The following is a 19,609-nucleotide window of genomic DNA, read 5'->3' on the forward strand; positions in this document are numbered from 1 at the left end:
TAAAATGAAATATTTAATTTGCAATGATACAAAACAGAGAAAAGGTTCTAACTGTCACATTTGAGAATGAATTGGTTCATCTAACTGGAACTAGGGATTATTTTATTCAATTTAGAGTGATTTAAAGCCAGACAAAAGCAGCAAATCCTCACATTTGCGAAGCTTTAACCATCAAATGTTTGGAAATATTGCTTGATTAATCATTTAGAGCAGTCTCTGTAAAATAACCACGAACACACTAACTGATTAATCTGATTGTTGCAGCTCTAAAGGAGCAAATTGTACAGAAATTTGAAGAGACTCTTTCATCCTGTAGCGACCGGTAAAGTTTAGTCGAGGTTAAAGCTGTTTTGGTTTCACACGTACCTGCCACTTTAAGAAAAATTCAAAACACATAAATTTCCTCCTCAGACGTAGAATTAGCTCCTAACAGAGCAGAGCACCAACACTTTGTCTCCACCTTTATTAGTGTGTTTTCCCCTCTTAATACGAGGGTAGCTGCCAAACTTAATTGCGGGTTGTCTGTGAAGCTGTGTGTGTGTAGTAAGAGAATGTTTTACATTTTTATAGGTTGTCAGTTGGTTAAGTTTTTTTTTCTGTCAGGAGGACGGCCGGACATTAAAACATTTCCAGCCAACTACTTGATTACTGTTTCAGGTTACGTCACTGCCACTTTTTATAACATTACAACTACAACCATTAACCAGATGAAGGATTTTAATCATCGGGCATCTGGATCTTAAGTTATCAGAGGAACAAGCTGAGCTAACAGCTCCTCCTGACGTCCTGTGTCTGCACAAGCCACAGAGAAATAATGATTTTTAGTTTTACCTGTTTCGATCACCTGGTCTGTTTGTTCTGGAGGAGGAGGAGAAACCTCCTGAACGATGAACAGTGAAGGAATCCTGACCTAAAAAGCAAAGAAAACAACAGCTGCTGAATACATTATGATTTATTTTCTGTTTTTATTTTGTTTTAATCTGAATTTGTGAAGAAACTAAAGCTTAAAAAAAAGTAAAAAGTACAATATTTCTGAGGCAGAGACGAAGTATAAGGAAGGAAGTAAAGTGCAAGAACCTAAAGGTTGTACAGAGCTTGAGTAGATGTACTTGCTTACTTTCCATGACTGCTCGGGTCTGTAGTGGCTGAGAATGAACGTGCAGCATGTGAAGCATCTTTAACATCAGTCCATCATCTCTGTTTGTGACGGGTGTGTCTGGAGTTGTAAAAAGGTCACAGCGGGTGTTAATCAGACATTTGTCATAACTAAAGCCCAAGTCAATAGTTTCCATCGTAGTAACAGAGAGGAAACATCCAGCAGAGTTGCCGCAACTCATATTTTGGAAACTATTTTTAGGGAGGTTGCATCAGGACCCGTGTTCCCTCCCGAGCCGATAGTTTAGCGCTCTGCCTGTCATCATCCATCACGCAGAAACAAACAATATCTGGCTGCGGTCATCAGTCATCGCTGTGCTTCGTCCCCAGGAGCTGAGGTGGTGTAAGTGGGTCAGCAGGAGCAGGTTTTAGAAGAAAACGAGGTGTTTTTTCTGTGTATTGAGTTTGTTCTCCAGCAGCCACATTTCTAATATAGTTCAGAGTTGTTTCGGCGACGTTTTACGAGCGTGCCGACTCCATGTTCGCAGCTCTTTTAGATGCTTTGTGGCTGCACTTGAATGAGACACCCCTCTGTGCCTCTTAACTTCTTCTGTCATCACTCTGCAGCACAACTCTGTGGCAGTGACCGCTAGTCAACACAGTATCTTATTTGTGAGCCGTGATCATATTTCACTCAAGTAAAACAGCAGAAACAGAGGAATATGTAAATAAAAACAACTGTATGGTGAATTCAGCTGCATTAAAACACAGCAGCATCGTCTGTTTTTCCTTCTCCCTCTCTCTCCGTCTCTCAGAAATTAGAAACAAGAAGAACTAGTTTAGTTGAGTACGTGTTAAGTGTGTTAATTTTAAGTCAATCCCAGCCACCTACAGCCAGCCCATAGCTAACTCGTCAAGGCATTGCGTTTCATTTGTAGGTTCAGAGTTCTGCGTTTTTACTGGCAGCTGAATTATCCTCAGAGGTTTCCTCCTCTCCAAAACAAATAGGCCTGATAATTAAGACACTTAATAAAGTAGTTTCATGTTAGAATTCAGTGTTTTTTCTGGTGCTCTTTGGCTGTTAGCTGAGCTGCCGCTAATGTTAGCTCAGCTTGTTTTTAGCCTAGGATTCCTTCAGCGTTCATCGTTCAGGAGGTTTTTTTTTTTTTACTGGCAGGTGAATTATCCACAGAGGCGTCCTCTTCTCCAAAACAAACACACCAAGTGATTAAAATCAGTAAAAACTTATGGCACTTTTGGGCAGAGAGAGCAGCTGTGTGCTCAACTTTCTCCCTCTGATTACTGGAGATCCAGACATTGGATGACAAAAATCCTTCATCCAGTTTGAGATTATAGTTAAAACTTATAAAAAGCGACAGTGACGTGACTTCAAACTGTGAAAAAGTAGTCGGCTGAAAATTTTTGTCCCACTGTTGCTTATGGAAAGTTACTTTTTTACTAATGAAAACATTATTATGAATATTTCTGCCGATAGATTCCCCTAAATCCTACATACTCCTCCTTTAATTAACTGACAACCAACCGGCCAATCTGGACGACAGCCGCTGTGTATTTGAGAAGATATTTACTGTTTATTGAAAACCTTTGAGCATACAAACAAAAATAAAAAAAGTTTTTCAAATTGTAAATTCTGACATATGAAGTGATGGCATTTCTGGGAAGAGAATATTCTTCCCTGTAAATACAGGAAGTAAAAAACAAACGCGAGTTCGAGAGTTCAATGTATGCTGCTAGAAGGCAGCAGTATTGATGCTGTGTGTTTTCCTGCCTGTGTGGGTAATGCTGCGTTATATCCCCACAGACCAGACTCCACAATTTCATTTTCAAGTCTGGTATAAGCTTTATGAATTCTCCCAGTGGTGCTACTGAGCCCTGCAGGTTTTGATTGATGGTACCACATGTGACACTTCTGCGAAGACTTGCCGGGGCTAAATGTGGTCACCAGGGTGTGGGGTATTGCACCAGCCTCTGGCCAAATACCGCTGAATTCTGGCTGCGAAGCGTAAACTCGCCCTCCTACCTAACCAGCTTTCCTTCAGAGTTCTCTTTTGTTGAAGGTGGGTGGTGAGTTGTAGTAGCTGTCTGAGCTAAATTAAAAACATAAGTTTCTCATTCCTCCCCCAGCTGTGTGTCATGCTGGTGTTTCTACCACTGCTCTGGCGTGGTGTCTGGGTGGCTGGTGGCGTCACAGGGCTCTCGGTTTGGATTGAAAATCTGGTTTACTTTTGCAGTATTTGGCAGCAGTGCTGCAGCTTGAAGAGGGCAGCGTTCAGCCTCCAGATCACTCCCCGTTTTGGTCTCCGTTATGTGATTTAGTGCAGCCTCCAAATGTCTTAAATCATTCTTCTTTGGATCAGAGATCACGCTTCTTCATCTTGGAAACTTTCTTTCTTTAGCAGAGTTTGTAATTCCCTCAGCGTGGTGAAGCATGGCTGCCGCTTCGAACACAAAGGAAACCTGGGGAATTGAGTCGAGAAAAGCGAACCCTACGTCTGTCACAAAGCAAATTCGGGGATGTGTCGTCATGTTTCCTCCCCGATGGGTTTCAATCAACCTCTTCAAATAGGAAAGAATGTGGAACTGAGGAAATGGGTAAAGAAGCGAGCGGATGGCCTTCAGGCGAAGAGAAAGTTATTTTTCCCTGTGAGCTCCAAAATTAGGAAATGGAAAGAGCCCGCTGTCTTTTTCCACTCTCATTTACACATGCTCGAGATTGGAAAGAAGATTGGCAGCGAAAAAAGGAAGGGGCAACTCCTCCCCTCCCTCCACCCCCGTCCTTGATGGAGTCCAGTGGGCTAATGCTTCAGGCTGTAGGTCTCATTACAAGCCGGGATTAGTGGTGGGAAGAGTGGTCAGGGAGCCAAAATATCGCCTCCAGGGTTGAACACAGGATGTCAGGGCTCTTGAGCAAAGTCGGTTTCCGATTTTAAAAAGTCATAAAATGCACAAGAGGTGTTTGCAGAGGCTGTGCCTCGGCCCAGGTTCTTTAAATGTAAAGCTGCTGCCAAGTCTTGAAACCTGTGAAGAGCAGTTACATTTATTCTCTTACAAGCACTTGAGTAATTTTGCAGAATACTTTTACTCTCACTGGAGTAAATTTGTGATAAAAATATCTGTACTCTTACATCGTTATATCTGGCTACATGCTTCTCGTTACTTTCATTTATCTCTGAATAAATTCAGCTGAGCTCAGACAGGCATCATCCAGCCACGAGAGATGATCATTAGCCTACGAGCCAATTACAGCAGCAGCACTGCAGGTGAACAGAGGTGTGGCCCCACCCCCCTCTACGACCCCCCCCTTCAGTTGACTAGAGTTCAAGAACATGACGGAAGATCAAACCCACCTCAGTAGTAGTAACAGATTGTCGGCTTTCTTTTCCAGGTCCCGCCGGTGGGATGACATACCGTCTGTCAGAGGGTGTAGCAGGCTCATTGTTAAGGTTTAAATGATCATCATATGAAAGACAACCTAAGGAATCCATACACACCAAGCATGTCATGCTAAGTTATCGGCCAGGGGATGAAATAACGCTCCAAATTTCCCTGAAATAAAATAATCCAGGGTGGGACGTCTGCCACTGAAGTTTGCGTTCACTCCACCCACCACTGGTTAAGAGGACTTCCAAAATGTGCAAACTAAACCGTGTTGAGACCAGAGGAAGTAAATATGAAACTTTAACCCACATTTAACTGGAAGAAACTTCACAGTTGTTTTATAACAGTAACTTCTTTTATCTAAATGATCAAAATCTTGTTTCGTCCCAGATCAAACTGGTTCCACAGTAACACGAGCCATGTGGCGGCTACCAAACCCTTGTGTTTTCAGCCTCATTCCTTATTCACACACACACACAGACGGAGTGATGCACCATATGCCTCGCACATATGTGTCAGAAACAGAAAAAAGAAAACAGAAATTGAACATGACCTATTTATAGCCGTGCACGTAAAATCGAATCAGTGATGGACGAGAGGAGGAAAGGAGGACTCGCTCTGGGATCAGATCCTCCACCTCAGTTTAGGTAAAAAGCATTTGCAGCCATAGAAAGAAACAGAAAACCAGAGGTAACTACAAATACTCTGAAGATATTTGTAATTGTCTTAAAAAATAGTTGAGCTTCTTCCCTGCCAATGTTGGTTCAGACTGAGGTTCAACAACTTGACATTCTGGACAGTTTTAGCAGCTGTAAGTGCAAATTCACACCACACATCAGTTTAATAATTTACTGCACAGATTGTGTGAAAGATTTGAGGGGTTGGAAGTCAGACTTGGTGCCTCGGGCGAGGTTTATTACTGTGAGAATTAAAAAATATTTTAAATGATTTAAAGTTTTTAGTCTGGTGAAGTGCATCTCAGAAACCCTGAAGATAGGAAATGATACCCGAGACAAAAAACCCTCACTAACATCTGGCTTTTGTCTTTGGTACAATCAGCATTCGTTCCCAGGAAAATTGACTCTTCGCCCAGTTTCTAGCCCTATGCTACTGGTCAGATGACTCTGTAGTAGTCATGTATTTATTGGCAGCGATGGAAACATTACACCCAGCTAAACATGCTCATTTTCACCCTGTTTACAGCTCGGTGACCGGTCGGCTCCCCACTATTAGTAATAGCTAGCATCAAGGCAATGAAGGCTGCTGTCTTTGCCATCTCGACCACAAATCCCCCTGTCTCTGTTCAGGCAGCGCTCAAGAGACTGAAGTCAAATATGTAAAACAAAGACTGTGAGAACTGATTTTGTTGAGTTTTCGACGACAGCCTGTCTATTGGTTGAGTACATTTTTCTACAGAAAGCTGATGAACAATAAATTATCGCCCAGCTCTGCTTCCAGTCGCCTGAACTTCCACCTCATTTCACTTAATTCGTTCAGCCTCACGTTGCCAAATAAAAATCTGCTCAAATGAAGACAAAGGAAGTTTACTGTGTGCTGCTCAGGCCATTTCAGTCAGCACAGAAGCTGCAGTAACTTTGACAACTTAAATTGTGTGTGTGGATTTGCGTTGACGTTGCCAGTGCTTGCCATCTTTTTTGTGGTCCCGTTGCTTTTTGTCAAGGTTGGTAGGTCAGTAGCTAGCAAGGTAGAGTGAAAGGGTCCAGCTCGAGCCCAAACTTTGAGTCTGAATAAATCATAAAAAACAGACACTAGGTTTGAATGCTATGTTATATAGAGAAAAACTGAACTGGAAATACTCCATCACCTTGAACCCGTTGTGCTGGTGTCACATTAACCCAGCTCTGTAGTTATCAGTGACCAGGATGAAGCATTTTACAGTAGCTGTGATGCAGTTGCTCGGCCCTCATCTGGCCCTCCGTCTCCTCCAGCTCCGTCAGGCAGGCAAGACGAGCCTCAGGCCTGCAGACGGACAGATAAGCCTGAATTCAGCTGTTTTTATTTCTCCCCCCTCCTGAAGGACTCCTGCACGTCTGCTGTCTTCTTGTCTTTCTGTCTGCGAGCTCGCCTCACCATCACACAGCAATAAAACCTCAGCGCTACGCCGGCTGCCCTCCGGTGACACCAACAATAACTCGTCTCTGTCCGCGGTTCATGATGAATCACATCCTCTCGTCTCCCTCCCCAAAAATACACCCTCAATCAGGGAAGCGGCTAACCTTTCCCTCCTCCTCCTCCCCTGTGGAAGGAAAGGGAACATTTTAAAATTCTGAAAGGTCAGGCGGTGCCCACAACGTACACATCCGGTGATGTCAGCCGCAGGTTTCTATGGCAGCCGGCTCGGACAGGAGTGGGAGTTTTACATTAGTGCGAGGCTGGATTATTAGCCCAGACTTGGGGGTGGGGGGTGTGTGTCTGTCTGGCCAGACACATCCTGGATGATTTCGTAGTGCAGCGTTTGTGAAATACGACCCAGGGACGCCGTCTCTCGCTGGTAAACCTGCATCAAGTGAGGCTTATCTCTCTTTTTCCTTTCTATCTGTCTATCTATCACTCATTCTTTCTTTTCTTTCAACTTTGCTGCTCCTTGAATGAGAAGCAGGTTTTCCCAGCTTCTCTTTTGCCTCAGCAACTCGGCTCGTTAGCAGAATAATCTATTAAAACCGAGGCTCAAGAGGGCTGATTTAATTTGAGCGACGCCTCGGGGTTGATTCTAGCACGTGGATCTGCCGGAGCAGGCTTCATTTGAGCTCAGGTGTGCGACTCAACACCCCCCCCTCCCCCCCTCCTCCTTTTGCACAGCCCCGGAGAATGACTCAGTGCAACAGCGACAAAGCAAAAGCAGCAGCAGAGACGGATGCCTAACAGGAGCGAGACGGCCAGTCAGCTTCTGCAACGTCAGCCTTAGCCCCACCGGGGGCAGCAGGAAGCCTCGGCGCTGTCATCAGATTTGTCGAATCAACCCAGCAGCTCGGATCGGATCGGAGAGTGGCTGTGATTTGACGGAGAGAGGTGTGGCGGCAGCAGCGGTGGTGGTGGCTTCTCTTGAAGGAGCGTACAATGCTCTATGCATGGTCTTCCTCTTCTCCCTTTGCCTGTGGAGATACTTAGACTCTGTTTATGTGTGTCAAGCATGGATTGGATGCAGTGGAGTCTTATACCAGCGCCGACAGGAGGCGCCTGGCCCGCTATGCCTCAGGACTTCAATGAAACGCTGGCTCTGACCACGGCTCTGGGTTACAGTCTGTTAGCCTGTGAGACATGCGTGCTGAACTGCTGCTTTGATCCTGTGAGTATGTTGTTGGACTCCGTGGTACGACATTGATCGATGAGCGCCTGTTGAAGGATTGTTGCTGCGGGAGTCAGAAAATTCATCAACACCAACTTTATTTACTCGTGCAAAGATTCAGTTAAAGTGAAACTGTCATTCAAATGTCATTTCTCTCCTCTTGTATTTGACAATTTGCGTAGCAGAGAGGAAGTGACTCGCGTTGACATTATTAAACTTTCAGTTTTGTTTTAGAGAATTTTGCAATAACGGTTTTCTCAGCTGTCATCTCAAGTCACAGTAGTGTTGTAGGGTTTCTTCTGTCTGGTTTCCTGGCTCATCTGCAATTATGTCATCAAGTTTAACAGGATAAAGAGTCAAATGAGCAAAGTGTGATGGATTTATAAAGTTGGAAAAACTTACTTTTACCAGCTTTTATAGTGACAAAATGTAAAGGAAACCAAAACAATATGCAAAAAATAACTTTCATAATAATTCTACAGTTTCTGTGCATTTATAAGTATGACTTATAACTGTTTCTGGCTAAATATAAAGCATCTCCTACTTGAATATAACCTGTTATATCCCATAACTGTACGCATTTCAGCAGTAGCTCTATATCACGTTGGATAATGAAAGTACAAACCTTTATCAGCCTTAATCTTGTTTTTCTACAGAACCTGTTGTTTTTGTGTCTTTGCTCTTTATCTTGTCACTTGATGTCAGCCTAGATTTGTAGCTGTTATTCTTATTTACTACACTGACCAGTTAAAAATGTTCAGTATGTGAATTTGGCAGCAATATGTCGAGACCAAATCCAACGAGTACATAAATATGTCTTTTTTTTCTCTCTCTTTTTTTTTTAACCATTATAACTTCCTTTCAGAGTGCAGGTATAAACCAGATCAGAAGTTGACATCTCTGACCAAACTCTACTCTTCTGTTCACAGGAATCCGCCAAGGTTTCAGACCTCAACCCCAATGCGAAAGCATGGGCCAACCACATGTTTAGCCTGGACCCCAGCGGGAGTGCTGACACCACAACTGCTGCCCTGCAGCCATGGAAGGAAGGCTGCGATAGTTCGGCCGACCCCGGCCCAGAAGGTCAGCCAGTCGTTTGGGATACAAAATATGCGCACTGCTTTCTTTTAAATTAATTAAACAAAATCTAAATCCACACATGCATTCACGTTTTAGTAAGTTACCGACACATAGATATAAAAAGGCAGCAGGCGGCTTGGACAGCAAGATACCTGTCAATATGTCAGGACATGTTGAATATCACTGTTGTCACTTTGAATAATGGGCTTTTGTGTTTTAATTAGACTGACAAAATATCTAATGAATGACTTCCATTAAGTTGTAGTGACATGTCACGCACCGTAGCAGTGAACAGAGACATCACAGGACCCCTGAAATCCAATATTGTGCAGTGAAGTTATACAAGAGGAAGTAAGAAAGTTTTTATTTGAGATTTAAATGGGCTGATTTTTCTGTAGATTCTGTGGTCACTTAACTGGAAAACCTAGTACAAATTAATATCTGTCAAAGCAGCTGGAAGAAAAGAAAACAGAACTTTTTAAATTAGATTGTGGTTGGTACCAGTTTTCTGTCCTACAGCAAGAAAATTGAAACTTAATGAAAATGGTCTGAAAGTTAAATTAAAAAAAGGCTACATTTTCTGCTTTGGCTAAAAAAATGCAGCTTAACATTTACGAGGTGTGGTTTAAGCACTGAAAGGAGTAGAAGTGTCAGTTGTTGGATTACTGAAAGGAACTGAAGTGTCAGTTGTTGTTGGTTTACTGAAAGGAGCTGAAGTGTCAGTTGTTGGACTTGAACAATGAGGGTAGAGGGGTAGAAGGATCAAGTATCTGGTGGATTGTAGGCACTGAAAGGAGTTGAAGTGTTGAGGAACTGTGTCTATGGGATGTGCAAATGTGGTTGAAGCACTTCTAGGAGATAAAGTGGTTAAGTAACCGTGGTTTCGGGGGGAGTTGAAATGTCTAAAGTGAGGTACTAAAAGGAATGGAAGCGTCAGTTGTAGCTGAATTACAGGAAGAAGAATGAGTAATTTTGATTTGTAGAAGGTTCAGGTGCAGTTGCAATATCTGGTGGAGAGTAAGCTCTGAAAGGAGTTGAAGTGCTGAATTGCAGCCAGTAAAACATTTATTACAATTACAGTTTGTATATCTGCCAACACACAGACTTACTGAAAGAAGTTGAAGTGTCATGGTTAAGCTGTGAGCTGGATTTGAAGCACTGAGCAGAGTAGAGGGGTCTGGTGGAGCTAAAGTTAAAACACTGAAAGGAGTCAAAGTGGCACTTGAACGCTGCTTGTAGTTAATTATTTCTTTTAATTTGGAAACACTGAACAGAATAGATGGGTCACTTGAAGTTGAAGGGTGAGATGGAGATGAGGTACTGAAAGGAAAGGAGGTGTCACTTGTAGATGAATTGCAGAAGGGCTTTGAAGTATCAATTAGTCTCGCAATTAAACTGTCATTTTTAGTACTTGAAGGATCAGATTGAGGTATCTGGTGGAGAGTAGGCACTGAAAGGAGTTGAAGTGTTAAATTGCAGCATAATGTTGGTTTGTTTGGGGGGGGGGGGGCAGTCAGGCTCTACTCAAAAACCCCTGATTTTACTTTGCAGCCCGCCGTCGTCTATTCTTGTCACTTCTCTCGTCATACCAAGACACCTCTTTAATCATTCATACTCAATTTAATATGAGCTATGAATATTCCAACCACAGTCACCGGCCCCTCCACACAAATGACCATAATCACTCACTTTAATGTGGCCAGCCAAGTATAGCCAGCGCAGAGGCAACAAGGATATGGTGGCGAAACAGAAATTATTGATTAGTCTGCGTTTGACTCTGATTGACGTCCTGGACTAGTTCATCTTCTTCGTCTGCGAGGATGTTTATGGAAAATGTATCGCGGAAGACTGGCGATTTAATATAGTCGGGCTTTTTTTCACCACCACAGACTTATCATGAGTTCGTCATCGTAAAGGAAACTCCTTACTTTTAGTGGTTATTGAGGTGACAGTGTTTACTGCTCAGCTCCATGAAGGAGCTCGGGATTTAATTCAGACATTTAAAATGGCTCCATCTCATCTTTTCATACTACTTTGGATCACTGTTTTTTCAGGTGTAAACGACTTTGATAGTTTCTGAGTCCACATTTTTAACTTGGAAAGAGTCTATACAGTAGATGGAGATGTTTAAATTATAAACTCCTAACATGACTGCTCACTTTATACTTTTACGTCCTCCTAGAGTCTTTTACCACAATCTAATGAGTAAATAAAATATTTTATTATTTGAAAAAGTAGATTCACTTTCCAATATCTCCTTTAAATGCCTCCCTCTTTTAGGATTAGTCTTAATCTGTGTCTGGTAAATTGACTTTAAATGTAGAGGCTCAGTTAAACGTTTTTTTACTTTGTAGTCAGTGTTTGTGTTGCTTTTTTGAAAGTTGTCTGTAGTTTTTAGAGTAAATGTGGTGAATTTGTGGAAGCATGACTTAGTGTGACAGTGTGATGTTATGAAACAATGAGTGAAGGTGACACAGTGATGTCTGGGTTTATTGTCTTGTCTTGGCTGGACTGTTGCAGCTCATGCAAGCCACGGAAGTCCTTATAAAGAATCTAAAAGATAAAGTGAATCACTTCCGTCTGTCTTTTAACGAAGCTAATTCCCCCTGTTTTTCAAGTGTAATTTATCATGTTTCACAGAGACATCTCCCTGTTGTCTCGTCCTTTGTGGTCAGTGCCACAAACTCAACACTTCCTCCATGTTGTCTTGATCTGATTCAGTGTAATTTCTGTTCTGCAACACTTAATTCAGTCAGTACAACAACCTGGTGCCATCATACTCACCACTCAGAGGAACAAGTGTCATTCACAAGTCATTTCATCTGTCACTTCCACTTTGCCTTTTTTTTTTTTTTTAAACAGTTGTCAAGCTCTTGCCAATGAAATTAAACACTTCCCTTGCAGATATTTCACATTAAAAGCCCTTAAGCAGCTGAAAGAATGTAATTCCCTCCTTTGTTGGCAGACTTTTATTGTGAAATATTTGCAAAGAAGAGCCTAAAAAATAATGTTTACTTTACATTATTAGTCACAGTATTTTAGATTTTTAAACTAACTCAGAGCAGCATATTGGTGCTGGCTTTACTCTTATTGACTTAGTGCTGTGGAGATGTCATTATAAACCCATCCTTAACCTCTATTTGTTTGTGTTGACCACGCTCTGTCTATAATTATTATTAGAATAAGAGACGAGGCTCCAATATGTCCTTTAAAAGGCAGCACTCGTAGTTTAAACTCCCCACCCTCACACCTTTAATAATTATTATACCTCCCCTCCCCGTGTTGGTTGTCACAGGCTATGAAGCCAGTGAAGACAAGGCTTACAAGGAGCCCCTACTAACCGACCCAGATGAACCTCCACCGGTCCCAGTAATGCTGGCCGAGCCGGCCCCCGTGGCCTCCGTCACCCTGGAGTGCGCCGAGCCAGCCTACACAGAATACCCCGAGCCTGGGCAGCCTGCTGGGCACACAGGTGGGCTGCTTGGTGACTGGTTGGTTGTTTTGTCAGAGCAGAACAGGGCTGGTTTCAGATCAGCTCTCAGCCATGCAGTGTGTTAGTTATGTGCCCCCCTCTTGTCCTGATTAAATGAGTGATCACAGTTGTGTAGGGCTGTGCAATATCCCGATCAATCGTTCACACCCAAAAACACGATGCAGGCTTTTTACATATAATCATACATGGTGCAAACGTTTGGTTTTACCTTCACGTGACTCGGCTCGACTCGCATATTAACATTTAGTACGACCCCGACACGTCTAAACAGACACCCATCAAGGAATTCAGTCGTGCTGACTCCTGATCGTAACGTTTGCTCTTTATTTTTGTTCAAATGTAGAAAAGTCTAGGCTAAACTCGGTGCAGAATACACTGTTTATAGGAATATTTTTTCATGAGTTGGATGAAGGTTTGCGATCTTAAAGCCTGAATTCCAGCCTGGAGAGAACCGGGCTGACACTAACCCAGGAGCTCATTCATGAACAAGGGACGATCTATATCATGATCAGGATATGAGATTTTTGTCATACTGCACAGCCCTACAGTAACAGAGACTTAGAGTGATGCTAGCAACATTTCCTCTCCTTTATTTTACGTTTTAAGTCTTTGTGTTCGGAGTAAAATCTGCTCCACGATGTTAAGAGCTGTGCTCAGCCTCAGGTAGCTGGATTTATCGTCTCGCTGCGACTCCTTAAGAGCTGTTTGTTGTTTTATGTTTTATTTATCGCAGCTTTTAAGCTCCATCAACCTGTAGCAGACAGTTATCTGTGACAGGACATTTATCTGCACATGCCTCCTGCCTGAAAGGAATGTCAACATAAACAACAACAACAGCAGCGCTGAGGGGAGGACCAGTGCTTAGAGACATGTTTTGAGAAAACACTGCACATGTTTCTGCCCCTAAATAATCAGCTCCAGGGGGCGCTGTTCAGATTCACCTGAGCTCTGAGTGTTCTCAGATTTAAATATGTATGTGAGCTCCTAATACAGTGGAGAAGAAGAGAAGATGTCTAAAATCAGCTGTTAACCCAAAAAATAAAACAAAATAGAACGAAACCTGGTAGTTTAAGTAGTTAAAACTACTAAAAAACAAGATGCAAAATAATAGAAGTAAACATTTTTCTCATACATTTCATTTAAGTGATGTGTGTTGGCTCAGCATTTCTGCTCTTTATCACTCATTATCCTTTTTATTTAACATTACATCTCATTGGTCTGAGTGATATTTTGCTCCCGGGGTCAGGGATTCGTTAAATTGCTCTTTAATTTACAAATGATTTTTCCTGTTGTGCGTCAACAGGCAGTGATTCCCAGCCTGAGAATCCCCAGGAGGGCCTGAGGGAGCACCTGAAGAAGACCCTGGAGTTCTGTCTTTCCCGGTGAGTCGATCGTTTTCTACGTTTACTTACAGAGAGCTTTGAGCTAATAGATTTTGAGTGGTATTGTTAGTCGTTCAGGTCCTCTAAATTAGAGGCTCGGTTGTCTGAAGCCACCAGTCATCATGTATAATTAGTCATACTGTACTTGGGACAGTCAGTATACCATCTTTTAAAAAGAAACTCTAAAAATAAGTGTTAAAGTATTTTGTGACACAGGAAGGAGGGAAAAAAATATTCCTCTGAACCTCACATTGTCCAGGAATTCATTTAATGGACGGCAGCAACAGGCTAACCATCAGCCTCGTCTGCTTTCTCCTGTTGCTCAGCAGCTGTTTCACACTTATTAATGGAGAAAAGCACTTAAATCGAGCCGCAGCAAGAGAAATGGCTGCTCCTAAGTGATCATTAAAGAGCCTCCAAGACCAGAAAAGAAAGGCTCTTGAGGATGACTCAGTGGAATCCCCCTCTCTGCCTCCTGAAATACGATCGATCGCTGGTTGTCATCAGCAGCGCAGAGCCTGCATTTTAAATGATGCTCGTCTGTGTCAGCGAAGCCTCGAGGGTCCGAGTGTTGCCTTCAGGGGTCTGCGTCTGCACAAAGTGTAGGACTGTATACAGAGACTGTTCACACTGGCTGCACATGTGTAGCCACGTCGACAAACCCAGAGTGGTGTAAACAGAAGTTTCTGGTTCAGTCACTTATTTATCCCAGATGGGGAAACTTGGTGTGCAGACAGGTGACGATGATAAAAGACAACAACACAGTACAGAACAAAATAGAAAAATAACAGAAATATCTCCAGTACAACAAAACAATCTCTAAAATACCAGCTGCTAAAAATGATTTTAAAAAGTTCAAAAAATTTAAATTCAGTAAGTTTATTGCACACGGAATAAAGGAGTTTTTACTCCTGAGGGAAGTGTTTCAAACTCATAGTGAAGAGGCTGATCTGAGCTTTGTGGAGGACTTGTTAAAGATGGCGGTTACGGGGCTCTGTGGGACACCTGTCAGGTGTTTTTTAATATTTATATTTATATATAACATGAGAACAGATTGGATAAAAGACTCAAAGTGAAAACACTGCGTGGATTGAAGTGTGCAGAGATCTTTTCTCACCTTAAAAAAGAACTGACTGGGTGGAGCGGGGGTCATTCTGCATCTATCTACATTAAAAACACTTCACTTCCTCAGGAAGTACAAGCGATGTCGCCTCCTCCTACAGACGCTTCAGAATTAGCATCAAATTTCAGTGAGTCTAAATTTTATTTGGACATAAAAACCCACACACTGACCGCCTCGACACGCAGCCAATTTATTTCTAATCCATCTATTCATTATGTGTGTGAGTGGATTTTAACCTCGGGACCTTTTTGCTTTGAGGAGACGGAGCTAACATCTGTGCTGCCCTTTTTATTTCATATTTATTTCATAAACCATCTCGTACACTGTAAGCTTGTAATTTTATGAGTCGTTTTTGATAACACTGTGGTTGTTAGGAACAAACTAAACTTCCAAGAGGAAACGTGAAGAGAAGCAGGCAGCTAGTTAACTAAAGAAACATAAAATCCAAGGTGGAGCACGGTAACAGGTAAAACGAATACTCCATCAGTCAGTAAGTGGATTGTTAGAAGTAAAATCACCCGCTATTTTTCAACTAAATGTGACAAACACTTCTGCCTTATTTTTCCTATGTGGTAGTAAACCAAAGTATTTCCTGGTGTTTTATTTGCCAATTAATCAATTAATTAGGAAAATAATCAGCAGGTTAACCAGTAACAAAGATTATATTTAGTTGCAGCAGCTCTACACATTTTAATAATCACTAATTGGGACTTTAAGTTGCTGCTACCAGTGTACTGTGGGACTTAGCATTGTTTCAGTACTGTCTCTCTCTCTCTCTCTCTGTGGGCGTCAGGCGTGGTCTGAATGAAAGCCTTATTTCATACTGTTGAATGCCTCTGCGGTGGTGGTGGTGGTTTAGCTGCTGGTTTCAGGAGGAATCAAGGCCTTTTTTTTTCATTTCTCCTGTTTATCAACTTTTAAAATGTCACAGAGTGAAGTTTACCGTCATTGTTGTTCAGAGCAGCGTCATCAAAAACCTACAGTGAGAGTGAAAAAAGAGAAACGACACGAGGGCAGAGACAGTTGGAGAAACCTGAACTCGCCGGCTCGGATTCTCAAACGAGATAAGAAAATATGTGGAGAAAGTGAAACGCCTGCTGTTGCATTTCCTCTTAGAAAACCATTCAGCTCACAGTTGCATAAGTGAGGCAGCAGAGTGTGTGTGCAGCAGCTGCAGAGGCACAGCTTCATTTGTCACCTCTGAGCATCCCAAACAAAGCAGGCTGATGTTCATTAGTAGTTTAATGTGACATCTCTCAGGTGAGGACAGGTGTGACTCTGTGGGCTGTAATCAGAGAGGTGCACTCAGCGTCATCTGAGGAAATAAAAGTTCAGTTTCACCACCACACGGGCACTTTTCACTCTCTGAGATAAACCCTAGAAGTGTCACTAAATCACAGGTTTCATCACCTTACGATACGTATACATATATGATCCTTTTTTTTTAATGTTTGTAGTTTTTAATGTTTAATGCAGATAAAACATGTTTACATAATAAACTGTTTCATATTTTTATTGATAAATTATATTCCACGTGAGCCACGCCCTAAAAATGTCTCTAACCACCGCCTCTTCTTCTTCCTCGTCTCTCAGGGAGAATCTGGCCAGTGACATGTACCTCATCTCCCAGATGGACAGCGACCAATACGTGCCAATCGTGACGGTGGCCAACCTGGACCACGTCAAAAAGCTCAGCACCGACGTGGAGCTGATCGTGGACATTTTACGATGTGAGTTAACAGAGCTGAGGCTGCGGGGCTGACACAAACTTAACCAGGCGCGGTGACTTTTTCATCAGCGTGTGATTGGAACTGATTTCCCAGGAGAGGTCGTTAAAGTGCATCCAACAGAGAATTTACCTGCTTGTCTTTGATTTATACACACACTTTATATAGTCCCATCGTGGCTGGAAGCTGCACTTTTAGTTTATGGCTCAGCGATGTGTGCGCTGTCAAGATTTTATAAATGAGATACTGTAAACAAACTCTGTGCTGCTGTTAGGCCTCACGCATAAAATGTATTGGTCTGGCTTCCTGCAGCTCTGCCATTGGTCCAGGTGGACGAGAAGGGGGAGAAGGTGCGACCCAATCAGAACCGCTGCATCGTGATCCTCAGAGAGGTTCCTGAGAGCACGCCCATAGAGGTCAGTTAATGTGCACCATGCCTTATTTGCTCATTAATTGTTTATGTTTGTTTGTTTGCTTGACTCTCCCAGCAGTTCTCCAGCATGAGTCAGCAGCGGCTGGGCTTCACTCACGCCCTAAATACAAGCATAAGTTATGAGCACTGAAGGCACCAGAAAACATTCAGATGTGTGATTAGTATTTCCTTCATGGTGGATTCACTTTTCTTGCTGCAATAAAGACAAAAGTTCAGCCGTGTATGACGGCACTTGGCCATAAAGTTGAAATTAGCTGAGAGAGTAAAGATATTTTCTTGTAGTAAGAAGATTAAACTCAAATATAGTCTGTTCTCATGAGCAGACTCTGGTTTTGTGGATTAATCAAGTCACTCGTGATTATACTCTTTCCCCTGAGAGGTCGGAAGGATATATACCCGTCTCCTCCCTTTTCCAAAACCAAAATCACATAAACATGTTAATCATCAACTAGCATTTCTATGCTATGCTAACTACATGCCACTTTTGCTTTTTTTAAATGGTTTTACCTGTTAATAAAGACCAGCCCTGCTTTAAAGAAGCAGTGTTGCTGCCTTCTGTCTTGATTACCAGGTGAGGTGGTGGTTCACTTTTCACTTATCTTTATCTTTCAATGTGTTTTTGCTGCTGACATCTTGGATACATCCTTCAAATTCACACTTTAGACTCTTCTGTCTGCTTCTCTGAAGTCAGCTTTCCAAAGACTGGGTAATGTTCCTTCAGGGAGTGCAGTTAGCGACAGTGTGGGCGCCATGCTAGCCCCGACAGCGGCTAACAACTAAAGAGTATTACCAAGAGTGACGATCCTACATCTAGACATCTAAGTCAGACACCACACTGCGTCTGATTTTAGGAGGGTTAATGCTGCAGTCGCTGATAAATCCTGAGCAGTCGAGCAGTAGATGCTGAATATTTGCTGAACGCTTGTGATAGCAGTAACATGCTTATCTGCCTCAGCATGACAGAACATTTTCACTTCAACTGATTCAGGGCTAAAAGAGCGCTACCACAGCACGGACACTTTCAGCTCTGCAGCAGGCGCACATCAAACAAATCCTCTCTTCTTCTACACAATAATTCATGTTTGTGCTGTTCAAACCATGAAGAAGTACTGCTTTGTTCCCTTACTGTTGTGTTGGTCTGCCTTTCAAAATAAAAGGCTGACAGTTGAGTGCGACAGCTATTATTATTCATATTATTTACTGTGCACTAACTGCAGTATCTGCCACATATTTAACTTTATGAGCCACATGAACAATTCAGAGCCAACTAAATTATTTACAGCAGGACTCAGACATGATAATTGACCTTATAGTTCTGAATTAGTTCATGGAGCAGCCTCAGCCCATTAAATACAGCTCAGTTTTAACAACACGGCCACGCTCTGGTGTCATGTCCTCGAGCCAGCTGTGGTTTGGTTTTGTTTTTACGATGTTTATTAGCTGCTTCAAGCTAACGCGATTGTTTCAAAAGAGATGGAAACTGTCAGCGTTGGGTTTTGTTCACATCTGTTTTAAGTCAGACTCATGGATAAGTATGACCAACAATACAAACGTAATGCAACAACCTCCTCTCTCCTGTGTTTGTGCTGCAGGAGGTTGAGGCTCTCTTTAAAGGAGACAACCTACCCAAGTTCATCAACTGTGAATTTGCCTACAACGACAACTGGTTCATCACCTTTGAATCAGAAGCAGATGCACAGCAGGTAAAACTATTTGAGTGATTGTGCTGTTAGTAACACATTTGGAAGAGTCGTCCAGTACATGGATGTCAGTGCTGTTCCTGTTTCTCATGAGATTTAAATCAGATTTTTACCTAACACTGCTGTACTGTCCACTTCCTTCTGATAAAGGCATATCAGTATCTGCGTGAGGAGGTGAAGACGTTTCAAGGGAAGCCAATTAAGGTAGGTCGCATGGAGAAACACACCATATAAAGTTATTGATTGACGGTCAGCACTCCTGAAGATTTTTCCATTACAAACAATATCTGTAACTTCTTCGTCACTTCTGTGCATCTTTTACATTATGCTGTACATCCCCTAGAGGGCAGTGCAGAGCAAAAAGTGTCAACACAACAACAGCAAAGATGGTGACAGTGGAGGAGGTCGTAATAATCAGTGTTGGGTAGCGTTACTTTTAAAAGTAACTTGGTACATCTTATTACGTTACCTACTGAGAAAAGTACCTTGTTAGAGTACGTCTGTGTTACCACCCGAGTGACAGCTTTAGCCGTCGCTGTTTTGGAGCTGTAGCACCGACATTCGTTCTCCTCCTCAACGGACCTCGCTACCAGTGTTGCGTAGCTGTTAGCTTAGCTCACAGGGGCTTCTTTAAATCTGAAGTAAAGTTCTTCGCAGCTGGCACCGTTTGCATTTTACTGCGATGTTCTTCTCTTTTTCACCCACAAATTCAAAATAATGCGAATATTTCCACAAAGTAAAGACGGGCCTCTCCGCCATTTTGATAGCTGATACCTGCGCGTTGACAGACCGCATATTTTTGTGTGTTATTCGTTTCAACAAAAAAGTAATCATTAATCTGTGCTTGAACAAAGCCTTAAAAGTAGAATT

The 19,609-nt window shown here is 42.4% G+C and overlaps 1 protein-coding gene across 3 annotated transcripts in view; it reads left to right on the plus strand.

Annotated features, from left to right (window-relative positions):
• larp4b (La ribonucleoprotein 4B) overlaps window positions 1-19,609 on the plus strand; it is a 40,941-nt gene that overhangs the window by 8,073 nt on the left and 13,259 nt on the right. For 2 of the 3 annotated variants that reach the window (XM_018678871.2, XM_018678872.2), the window contains exons 3-9: window positions 8,731-8,884; window positions 12,177-12,353; window positions 13,678-13,756; window positions 16,473-16,609; window positions 16,919-17,022; window positions 18,632-18,742; window positions 18,890-18,943. In XM_018678871.2, the coding sequence (XP_018534387.1) occupies window positions 8,731-8,884; window positions 12,177-12,353; window positions 13,678-13,756; window positions 16,473-16,609; window positions 16,919-17,022; window positions 18,632-18,742; window positions 18,890-18,943 (816 nt within the window). The remainder of the gene's footprint in view (window positions 1-8,730; window positions 8,885-12,176; window positions 12,354-13,677; window positions 13,757-16,472; window positions 16,610-16,918; window positions 17,023-18,631; window positions 18,743-18,889; window positions 18,944-19,609) is intronic. The other variant, XM_051069783.1, reaches the window with a different exon arrangement.

Source organism: Lates calcarifer, linkage group LG4 (genome assembly GCF_001640805.2).
Source record: "Lates calcarifer isolate ASB-BC8 linkage group LG4, TLL_Latcal_v3, whole genome shotgun sequence".
NCBI lineage: Eukaryota > Metazoa > Chordata > Actinopteri > Centropomidae > Lates > Lates calcarifer.